General features: G+C 29.0%; 1 protein-coding gene across 1 annotated transcript; it reads right to left on the bottom strand.

The window, feature by feature from the left end:
• Window positions 1–10,392: 10,392 nt before the first annotated feature.
• LOC119677953 (60S ribosomal protein L35a-like) lies at window positions 10,393–11,619 on the bottom strand. Its single transcript, XM_038089539.1, has 4 exons — window positions 11,536–11,619; window positions 10,964–11,194; window positions 10,676–10,903; window positions 10,393–10,465 (listed from the first exon to the last, which is right to left on the bottom strand). The coding sequence occupies exons 2-4, from the start codon at window positions 11,186–11,188 to the stop codon at window positions 10,442–10,444; spliced, it is 477 nt and encodes a 158-aa protein (XP_037945467.1). The 5' UTR covers window positions 11,189–11,194; window positions 11,536–11,619; the 3' UTR covers window positions 10,393–10,441.
• Window positions 11,620–12,415: the final 796 nt, after the last annotated feature.

Genomic DNA, 12,415 nt, shown 5'->3' on the forward strand with positions numbered 1-12,415 from the left:
TAAGACTCATTAAGTAATTAATTTATTTTATCTTTTCATCTGTTTACAACGACTTAAAAAGACAGGGTTGAATTTTTAACTTAAAGATACAACCGCTGCTGAAGAATGCAAGTTAATTCAAAGTCAAAGAGTAAAAGTATTTACAAATAAAAAAAACAGTTAAAAATAAAAACAAAAATTATGCAAATAACATCAAAGACAACTATAAACAATAAAAAAGTTTAAACAAACAAAATTAATTTATTTTATAAATATTTATTAGCTAAATAACAATAAATGCACACATCAGATACAAAGCACGCAGTTGGAGTGACATAAAATCTGCCAGTTACGACGATCGCAGCAACAAGAGTAACATTGGAGTTGTGTAATTTGATGTGCTCCATACAATTTTTACCATTTTTAACCGGTCCAACTTAAAACCGCTACAACGGACTAACCAGTAACCAACAACCAGCCCATGTCGATGAAGTTGCTGCGGCTTTTAACTGTTTGTAGTGTAAATTGTTCATTTTGTCGTTTCGGTTCAATTTTGATAAGGTAAAATTATTTTAGTAGAAATACTTGCATCGCTTTGTTAGGTGTGGAAACTGAGCTTGCTTATAGTGTTTGTCACTTTTAAAAAATGTTTTTATTAGCCCACTGCTTTCACTATAGTTCATTGACAGACAAAACACTAAATAAGTTTATTGATTACAGGAGTGAAAAAGACTCCAATTATGACAACGAAATACATTTACGCTTTAATACAAAATTGTAACAGGTTAAGTTAATTTCTTTAAATATCGTAAATTATATTTAAGCATAATACTTGATTTATAATCTAGAACAGTGGTCCCCCAACTGGTGGTCCGCGAAATGGTTAAAAATAGTCCGTAAATCAAATTTAATAGGTATGGATATTTATAGCTTGTAGTTTGTCCACTGACACCTTTCTTATTAGAAAATAAACACAAAAAATTTCCAAGTAATTATATATCTATTTTATAGCCTGTAGCCGTCGATATTCTCAATAATCACAGTAAGCTGGATTACAATTCAAATATATTGACAATACAAAATTTGGAAAATATTAGTTAGAAAGAAAGAAGTTGTTCTTAAAATTTGTGGTCCCTACTAGAAACAAAAATATCATAGTGGTTCTTAGTTATATATATATAAAAATGGTTGAAAATCACTGATCTGAATCACTGATATGCTCGTATATCAGTTTTTAAACCATCACGATAAAATGAATGAATTTTACAATATTATTCTATATGTTGTCCACCTACACGAAGGTTATTCTGTTTATATATATACTATTTTTTTGGTCTACTAATCGTTCGAAAATAAGATAAAAAAAACATGTGGTTGAAAATTTTAATGTTTCAAAAACTATTCACTTGAATAACTTATATCAATTTTTTTGTGAATGGAAACCTAAGTCCTTATTTGACACTATAAATTATGCTATTCTGCCATTTAATCTTTCTTATTTAAACAAATTTGTCTGTTGATTTAAAACAACTACACTAAATATTGCTCCTAAGAAAGTTATGTTTCAGATTCGTTTCGTTTATACTTAAAATATAAAAACTCATATTTCGAAGAACTTCAGTTGTTAAATTCTTAATCAGTATGGTGAATATTCCAACTTGTTTAACCCAAACTTTACTTCTTTACTTGTTTTTGGTCCAATAGTTGCATTGAGTGCTACTCTATAGCACTAGTATGCTACACTACACAACTTAGGAATTATGAAAAGCATACGTAATATTTCCTCAGCGGTTGTTTAAAGATAAACGAGCTTAGTTTTCAGTTGTATTTTCCGTTAATTAATGCAATAACACAGTTTTTTTAAGCAATTGCCATATTTCTGCGCAATTCAGTCTTAAGTTGATTTGTTGCAATTCTGCAATATATCAATGAAACAATAACGGCCAGTTTTAATCAACTTAACTCAAATAAATCGTATTAGTATATTGACGTTGAAGACGTTGAAGCAAAGCGGACTTTGAGATATTCTTTAACAATTTTTTTTCATATATTTCTTTCGTATTGCAGTCTTTTTGAACAAGTTGGAAAACTGCTTCGAAAGCTCATGTAATTGCAGAACACTTACGCCAACGAACGCAAAACTTGTAGAATTTTGTCTTATAAACTTTAAAAACAACAGCAACAAAAGTTGTTATAATCACAACAATATTGTTGCTGTTACATGTATTGCTGCTCACTAAAAGTGTTGGCAAAATCTGACTTTGTATTATTATTTCCACTCAAGCAGCAATTGGAATCGCTGGCAACTAAACTGAAGGCATTCGACTACACAGTTGCAAGTCAATTGCAATTACTGCACGGCCCCTCTGCAATTATCCGGAATCCATAAGCCGAGTTAATAACAACAAACCGCTCTTGTTTTGGTTAAAATGTTACGCGATTATTTATTATGTTTTTTATTGTTATTTTGTTTTCAGAATTGCCTTTTGCATCGAATTCAGCAATTTGCACTCGCAACAAAAAAATACAAAGTCTGACTGTTTGTCTGTCTGCTTTTCACAGATATTTTGCTTCAAAATGACGGTTACTAGTGTATTGAAGAGCCAGATGCAATTTAAGTCAATGCATCGCATTGGTATGAGATTTGCGAGTATCTGTACTTTTGGCTTTTGGTTGTTCGCATTCAGCAATTATCGCTGCTAAAATATCTTTTATTTTGAATTTGTTTTTCTTTTTTTTTGTTTTTTGTTTTGCAGCTTTTTCATTTTCTCATAAAAACAAGTAAAATACTTGTAGTTTTTTATTTCTGCAGGCCACGAAAGCAGCAACTGATTGTCCTCGATCATATCTTTCGAGATTTTTTACCCATTTTAGGCACTTGCTGCCAGTTGTGAGCAAAGTGGGTTGCTAGATTGTTTACCAGCATACGTACCAGAGTATGTTATGTATAGATAGAGGTGTGTTTGTATATATCTATAGTTGCATATGTACATATGAATTTAATGAATGAGTATCAATTGTAAAGATTTTTCACAATTTTTTATTGAATTTTTTCAGTTGTATTTCATCTTATAGCTTTACACCATTTTTTTAAGATGATATTATTTTTTTATATGCATGATGCAGCTAATTGATCAATTAAAACAAATTGTTTATGAATAACTAACAAAATATGTGCGAATGATGTATATATTAACTGACAAGTACTACTAACCTGAGAAGAAGAAACTTCGTGATGGTCTTTTACTGGGGAAATAAATATTGGGTGGAATGTAACAATGAAGATTTACTGTATATACTTGAACTTAAATCATTAAATCCATTATTAAAAAGCATATACTCAACGTTTTGAAGTTTTCATTTTTCGGGTAATTCTGTTACAATACTTCATAATAATTTTATAATTTCTCATAAAGTAAAAAGTAATGATATTTAAAAAGAAAGAAATTATTATTTAAGTTTTTTTTTTTAAATTATAGGATAATGCTGAACTTAACTGCACCTTAGTTAAATACATTACAGTTTTAAACGTAAGTTAGAAAATCAAACTCTCTCATTGAATTTCCCCGTAGAGATATCTATCTTATAGTAGGTCATTGTGTTTTAGGTAACCATGCTAGGAGATTAAATCGGCCGTTCAACTATAGCTGCCGTTAGTGTGGTGAAGACGATGAAAGTGATTCCCATCTGTTTTGTTTATGTCCGACACATGTGCGGCGCCGCATCAACACTTTAGGGGCTTACTTTCTTGAGAATTATGACGAACTGCAAGATCTTCCTCTGAATAACATTATAAGCTTTGCCAAGGATTATAACCGCTTTGTTTTTTAATTATACGATAACACGATATGTCTATAGACCTAATTGGATCTCTTGAGATCGCCGGTATAACCTAACCTAACTTAACTTAACCTAAACCCAAGTTGTTAGCTCACTATTCTGAATTCCGAATCAGGAATTATTTTCCTTGTGTCCAGCATTATGTTGGTTTCCCATGCAAAATAGTTGTGAGAAATTTGGAAAGAATGAAGGAATGATTGTAACAGAAGTTCATAAGTTTGAACTTCATTCTTTAAAAATAAATTTTCTTGGATTTTCTTTCCAATTAATTTTGTATTGTGAATCAGACATAACTATTCTGAATTGATATCAATATAAATATACATAATTTTGTTTATATTGCATTTAAAAAATATGGAAGCACTTTCTCTACAAAACAGAATTTTTACTGTAAATTTTTGGTTAATGTATTAGTAACCTACAGACCAAAAAATAAGTAATGGTTGTTGGTAATGTAACCCTGCTCCTCATTTCGTCATGCACGACAACTTCTTTGAGATCTAATGGTACTTTGAAGAGATATAGGAGATATTGCTTGTAAAATTTTAAGAATATATCGACACAAATCATGAAAAGTTTGAAATTTGTAAAAAATCAAACATCTAAACTTTTTTGGTAACCTACAACCCAAAAAATTATTAATGGTTCTGGTTAATGTAACTCTGCTCCCTATTTCGGCATATACGACAACTACTTTGAGACCTGATGGCAGCAGATAATGGAGATATTGCTTGGAAAAGAATATGTTAATACAAATCATGAAATGTTCTACACTTATAGAAAAAAAAAACATTTTAAATGACATATTAATTGTTTATTACACAGTTAAATTATTTAAAAATTTAATTCCCCTATACTTAGGTACATACTTCCAAAATTTACCAAAGATAATAACTGATGCCAAAAATTTAAGGTGATGTAAAATATTCTAGGAAAATATATGCAATCTATGTTCTATGAAAGATGTGTGATTATGTAAACGGATGCTAGTTAATAAGGGTTATTACAGAAATTTATGATAACAGTAGAAAATTGTGTAAGTTATTAATAAAAAGCGAAACAGTCGAATAGGTGGTGAACTTTAAGAATGTTGATATAAATGTAATAAGTGATTGAAAAGTAACAATAATAGTATATGACGGATGCATATACGGAGATAATAAAGTAAGTTATATAAATGAATTTTAAAATAGAAAAATATGCACTTTAAAATTAATAGCAAATCAATTATTTCTAAAATCTAAAACCAATCGGTGATGGTTGGTAAAGCTAAGAACAGAAAAAGTTGCCTTAAAGCAGATTTTGCGTTTTATCGAAATACGAACACTACTTTACATCACAGAAAATTCTGGATTCTATAGAAAAAAACGTAAACGATATTGCAAAAATTTTTTTGAAAACAAAAATTGCATTAGCAAAAAGTAGTAAGGATTCATTATATGGAATTAAAGAGTATAATAAAAAGTTTATAATGTAAAGATCGCGTGAACGTTCACCATATGAATGATCTAAAATTTAAGTTGTAAAGGAAAAGTATTGTAAAACAGACAATTGCAGTTAAATAAATTGATAATAATGAGATGAAGTTGATATTTAGTTTTTAAGGAGACACATATCTTCAAATTTAAGATGTATAATATATGTCATATATTCCTACACCAGACAGCTACTTCAGCTAAAGTGGAATCTACTCAGTTCTACCATATCAATGCTAACAAACTATATTCGGAAAGTATGCAATAAGACATGACATCAACCCAGATGTCAACGCTATTTTTTGGCTAGGACAATATTTAAAACATTGAGATAAATTTTCTTATTAAGTTCACAGTTTGTCAGTTTTTAAAATTGGGGTTATAGTCAAATTTAAAGACTTGTAGTGTCGGTTACCTTATTCTTGAATAAGAAATTCGCGTTTTTTTTTTTATAACTTTTTGAGGAAATTTTGTTTCTTGTAGTCTAGTCTAAAAAAACTGGCTTAAAAAAATTCTTGGTGGTTCCGTCTCAAAAATCCAGCTTCAAGTATAAAAACTCGTAAAACCAACTACTTCAATTAGGTGCTATTAGTTGTCACTTTTACTCGTTTTTATAATTTTTTAAGTGGTGGTAGACATTACTTTCGCACATTGTGCTTGTTTTGGCAATGTTTTAATTTTACTATAATACTTTTGTATTAATTATTAATATTAATTAACAAAACTTCAGAAAAATGTGCGAACATAGAAGTCAAGTACGGCTTTGGGTTAGTTGGTTAAGAAGCACTGACTCTGAGCTTCAAATTTGGCAGGGCACGAGTTCAACCCTTAGTAGTTGCAGTTTCAAAAAATTATTTATGAATAATTAAATACAAGAATTATTTCCAAGACCACTGATGATGGGTATTAAGCAATACTCGAAACAGCTGTATGGTCAGCCAAAAATTCAAATAAATAAAATAGAAACAGAATTTTTGTTGTTGTAGTTCACTACTTTTCGAAAAAAAAACTTCTTTAGAATACTTTTGCTTATTTTACTATACATATATATACATAGTACATATGTATATGTAAAAGGTTTATTCCGCAGCTTATATGTATTTGATTTAGTAGAGCAATTGAAATGCAATTGCATTTATATATGAATTAATTACTTTAGTAAGTGGAATTGATGATTTTTTTATCATTAATTATTTTTAATTTGTTACTAACACATATTTAATTGTTTATAAAAACGTGCCTATATATAGCTTATTTAAAATAAGAAATAAATATTACCAAAGCAGTTGCACTTACCAATTGAAAGTCGTCCGAAATAATGGTTTAAAAAATGTCTGCCTTTTCGCAATCTTCGAATAATGAACAAATATTTCCGAAATATAAAAAAAAACTCTTGAAACACGCACACCACTGATATTTTCTATATTTTTTTATTGGAATTTATATTTATTTGTTTTTATGTTTCTTTTTCTCTATTATTCTTTCAATTCTAATATTTACATGCCTTCAAATATAAAATCAAATGTGCAATCAACGGTGAGGAGTTAAGGAATTTTAATACGTTCGTGCCTTTTGTTGTGTTTGTTGCTTAGCTTTTTTAATGGAGTTTTGTTCCTATAAAATTCTTGTGTTGTTGTTGTTGTTGTTGTCGCCAGAGGAATTTACAAATTTCGTTTTCTGTTGCACAAATTTTATTTCGTTTTTTTGTTTTTGTTTTTGTTTTTGTTTTTGTTTATATGGAAGTTTGTTTAGAAAGCAACCGGTTTAGCGCTTAAACTAAACTTATTTTTCTAACCGCATTCACCACGATCACAAAGAGCAGCCAAGCAGAGATAAAAGATAAAAGAAGTGGTAATAGACACAAAACCAAAACTTTGCGTAAAACAAAATGAAAAAATTTTCTTCTAAGCAAAACTAATAATAAAAACACTAAAACAAAAGTTTATTATTTGTGTTTTAATTTACAATAGAAGAAAATGTACATCCATTTAAGGTATTTACTTCAATATTAAAATTAACTTAAAATTTTATTGATTAATTTAAGAAGCAGTTGCACTTATTAAGTAAAAATTATAACTTTTGAAAATGTTTTTTAATTCTTTCATAATAACAAATTCCTTTGCAGCTGTCTTTTTTCCGTTTGTTGGTTGAAAACACAGCTAATTCGAACAAGAAGCTCACTTCGCGCTACCATTTACAAACGCAACAACACAACTCAAGTGTTCATGAAATACTGCTGAGAATATTTTGAAGCGAGAGCAACAATAGCGTAGAGCAGCTTGAGCAGAAACCACTTGTTTGCTGCACTTTTAATACAATTTAAATAAGTAGTAGAAAAACAGTATTTAATAATATTCATACAAGCAATTGTTGCTATTGATATAAACAAAATATGTTCTGTAATCTTTCTATATTTTGACGTTAATAAAAGTTTAAAAGGTAGTATAATCGTTGATATTAATATATGGCAACGAATATATAAGTATTTTTAAGGTATTCAATAAGACTTTGGGGAACCCTGATTAGATCAACTCGTAGCTTGAACACAGTGTATGAGAGATTAAAAAAAATTTTTTAATTTTAAATTTGTAATTCTAAACAAATTTATAAGTATAAACGAATTCAGAATAATATTTAATTATATTTGAAATTTTTTAAGTATTAGTTATTAAAAATAAATTAGTAAATTTAGTAAACAGTGAACTTCAAAAAAAAAAAAATAAAATAAAATTTATTTTTAAAAATATCCCTGTTTGTTTATAATAGTAAGGTCGTGTGTGAGTTCGAGTAAATTGATGATAAATTGAGGGAAATAGTAAATTATGTCGGTATGGCAGCGAATGTTGGTATAAGGTCAATTAGATAAAAATTAGTTAAATTAGGTGTTACCATTGTGAAAATTTTATAAGATGTATAATAAATAAATTTAAAAACTTTTAACCAAAAATAATAACTAATTGCAATAAATAAATATTTACGTAAGTGCAGTGCAAACAATCCCTAAGAAATTTCAATTTACTTTACGTCAATTTACTCGAACTCGCACACGGCCTTAATTGCAATCTATTATATGGTGATAATAAGTAAAACTATTTACATCTGTGATTTATAATGTAATTTAAAAATAAATTAGTGAGTTTTGTTTATAATAGTTAGATGCAATCTATTATATGGCGATAATGAGTAAAGCTCTTATTTTTGATAGAAGATTTTCAGTTCCGTATAACTTAACATATAGTAATTTAAACGTGCCATTAAAGTTTAACATTACAGTTAAATTTCTGTGTTAGGTCTACAACTTGTTACTTTTATAGTCTTCTCACGTCATTAGTTCTATCCAGTAAAATTATTGCAACTTAGTTGATGCGGTCACTCAGTCTTTGAGGTTCTTTTGTAGAGTACGTCTAACTTCCTTGAACATAGACAAGATATTCACATCTTTTAGAATATTTGTTTGGGATTGATACTTTTGTATAATTTTGAAATTTGAGTGAATTGATGTGCTCCATTATTGCCCACAAAGGTTTTAATACTGCTTTGACACCATATGTTTACTCCAATTGAGCCATCTGTCAAAATGCTTAAGCAAATGTTTCACTATATTATTTTTGGATAACAGTTTTATATACCATAATTAATATCATGGTGTATCATCTTTTCTGCTCGTGAAAGTAACTTGTACAGTCCTTTCCACATTAACGTTAATATTTGAATTATACATTGTCAGCATTGTGATGCTTCTTTAGCGGTTTTTATAGATGCTAACTATTCAGTACCATCATCATATGTAACAATAGTTGTTTTATTAGTTAGAGAAACACATCAGAAATCAATAATTTATAGATCATTCGCCCCAATGCAGCACGCCTGCATTGACTTTTGTCATGCTGAACCGCTCTATGTGTGACACAGAAAGTCTATCATAGAGATACCATAAGTAAAAACATAATAATAGAAAGTAGAAAGATATATGGACCAATGTATTCCAGAATATTAAATAATTTTTACATTTCGCACTTCTATAAGTGCTTTTATTTAGGCATTTTAGTAGCTGAAAATTAGTAACTCAAAATTTAAACTGCAAAATAGTAGCACATATTTTAATATAAAATCTTTATGTTAATATATAATTTGTAAATTCATTCACAAAATGATATTAAAAATTTTCAACTTTATTACTTGGTTGTTTAAAATTCTCTAAACTTTTTGAAATAACAAAGCGCTTTGACCAGAAGTAAAAAAACTCAAAACTAAAATTTGTTTCTTTTTTTCACAAAAAACCTTTAGGTACTCAAATAACGTATTTAAGATTGATCGTTTTCAAACTCTAATTGTAGATGACTACAACCAGTAGGAATGATTTTGAATTTAGTTTTACCCATGCATCAATGTAACTGCGCGTCTAATAAGGGTTCCGTATACCCGTAGGTTCCGTATTAAATATCTAGCGAATTCAGTTGTTATTCTGTTAGACCCTGCTAATTGCTTAACTTTTAAGTGCTCAGACCCCGAGTGTCCTTGTTCTTATTCTTATCATATTTTTAATAGGTCATTGCTTAGCGAAAATAAAACGAATTTACTTTCAATTATTATAGCTTTCTACCTATATGCCAAGAGAACAACTCTGGAATAACGTTTTTAATGAAAGCCTCAAGCCGGACATCTGTTTTGCACAATTCTCAGAAATAACTGAACAGTACTTTTATTCTTATGTCTTCTTGATACAATGTTAGTTTTAAAGCCCAAAAACTATTCACTATTACAAAATTATATGAAGTAAGTCTCCAAATAAGAGAACATAGTTCCAGGGTAAACTGAATGTCTATCATAATTTGTGTTGCATTAGAAAAATAAGTTGTGTAATCGTGTTTGGTATAAAAGTCGATGTTTATGGCTAACTCGACTAAATTGATTTCATTAACCATAAGTGACTCAATGTATTTTAAATCAGTAATTCATCAGCGTCTGATATTCCTAAAAATAAAATATTGTTGCTGGTTCGCATGTATTCCTTAGATTATATTTGCTTTTTAATCTAGTGTGTTTATAATGAATCCATTAACAATAATTCACATAAAGTTTTTCAAATGTAGTTTTATTTAAAAAAAAAAAGCAATTTGTTGGGTCAATTAAAGTTAAATTTTAACTTAAATCCTTGATGGGTACAACATCTGCAAAAAAGAAAAAATTCACAATTTATATTTTAATTTATAAAACATATAATAAACTATTACAAATTCTCATTTTCACTGTGGCAATTAAAAAAATGCCTATTCAACACACCACACTTCTTAAGTGGTTGAAATCTATTTAAAGAGTCATTTTCCAAATTACTGGCCACATCACTCATACACACATACACAATAATAAATCAAACTTACAATGCGAATACGATGTCCCATTGCTTGACCGGGCAGATTTCTGTTGAAACGTGCACGCACTGCACCAGTGTTACCATGTAGACGTGTTACCTTACCCCAGATTGCACGAAGTCTAGTTTTACGTTCTGGATGTTGTGGTACGCACTTTTTAGTTTCAGCTTTGTAGACATACACGCAACGCTTGCCAATGTAGAAACGACCATGTTCCTTTCTGCGGCAACCTTCAATCTGAGAAAAAAAACTGTTCATTTTAGTTAACAATAAATTTTATATTAATTTTGTTGTTACCTTCAAGATAGCTTGACTTTCGTGTTGATTTCTCAAGCCTCGTTTGTATCCAGTGAATACGGCCTTAGCAAATAGACGTCCATGACGTTTCAATTTTGGTGCCGATTTGACTTCAGTGGTCTTTTCGATTTTTGGCGCTTTAGCAGGCTTTGGTGCCTTAGCTTTTGGAGCCTTTGCGGCTTTAGCGGCAGGTGCAGCAGCTGGTTTAGCTTGTGTATCAGCCATTACTATCTATGTAAACAATTAATAACCAAAAGTTAGCAACTTGAAATCTTTCAACACATTAAAAATATAAAAAAGAAATGTCTAATACTATTCACAAAAATGATAACAAATGCTATTTATTTCGAATTACTACTTTTTAGTAAGACATTTCAGTTGTTTTGTTTTTTTCACGATTTTTTATCCACAAACATCTTTTGTTACGACCAAGTTTAAGAGCCAATTTTTGTTTATAAAATTTTTACGGGATATTTTTGGTGGAATTCAACTAAAATTTTTAGCATTTGTTTTCATTTTTATATTTATTTATTTAAATTTTGTATTAATGAGCACAAAAATCGCGTACGTACCGGAAACTTGACGATTGGCGAAAGAGAGAAAACATGACAGATATGTCAGTTCATTGTGATAGGGAAATTCATATAAATTCCCCAAACATTAGTGTTACCACATTTGTACGAAAATTGTATGTGTTGTAAAATTTTTTATTTGGATGGATTAAACTTAAAATTGGATCAAAATAAATAATATGTATTTCATGCACTAAGTCGCATTTAATTTAATATATATTGTAATACAATCCTAATACAATAATGAAAACAAAATTTACGTATTCATTTTTTGGTTAATAAATCCAAAGCTTAAAAATAATAAAGCTTTAGTGGGTTTGCGTCGTTAGTTCCAAACTCGCAGTTTGTAACGAAAATTTGTGATCAAACTACATATTTTTAGTGATATTATAACAATTCCGACACTGTCGATATTACTATATCATAAATTTTGTATATATTTTATTAACTTTCAAATGCACAACACATTCTAAAAATTTGTCGTATTATAGATATCTATCAACCATTCAATACGTCAAGCATATCTCCCAACTGTAGAAAACATCAAAATTTTAAAGTGATATTAGAACGGTGAAATCAATTGAAAACTTCCTTTATTGATATACTTAATACATTAACGGACCTATTCTGTGCACTTGACAAATTTGTCAAATTCTTAATTAAAATTTTTGATTTTTATAAAGCAGAAAGCTTTTTGGTATTCTGGACACATCTTGACAAATTTCAAAGCTGAAGTACCTAATGCTTCTCACCACACTATGGTGTAAAGTTGTGTTGTATATAAAACTGTTGGTAATTGTTCGTAACTGTTCGTAAAAAAGAGCATATATATTAAATTGTCGAAAGCATTTTTCATGCATTCAAATCGCAATAAAAAAAA

Source organism: Teleopsis dalmanni, chromosome 2, assembly GCF_002237135.1.
Source record: "Teleopsis dalmanni isolate 2A chromosome 2, ASM223713v2, whole genome shotgun sequence".
In the NCBI taxonomy this organism is placed as follows: Eukaryota; Metazoa; Arthropoda; class Insecta; order Diptera; family Diopsidae; genus Teleopsis; species Teleopsis dalmanni.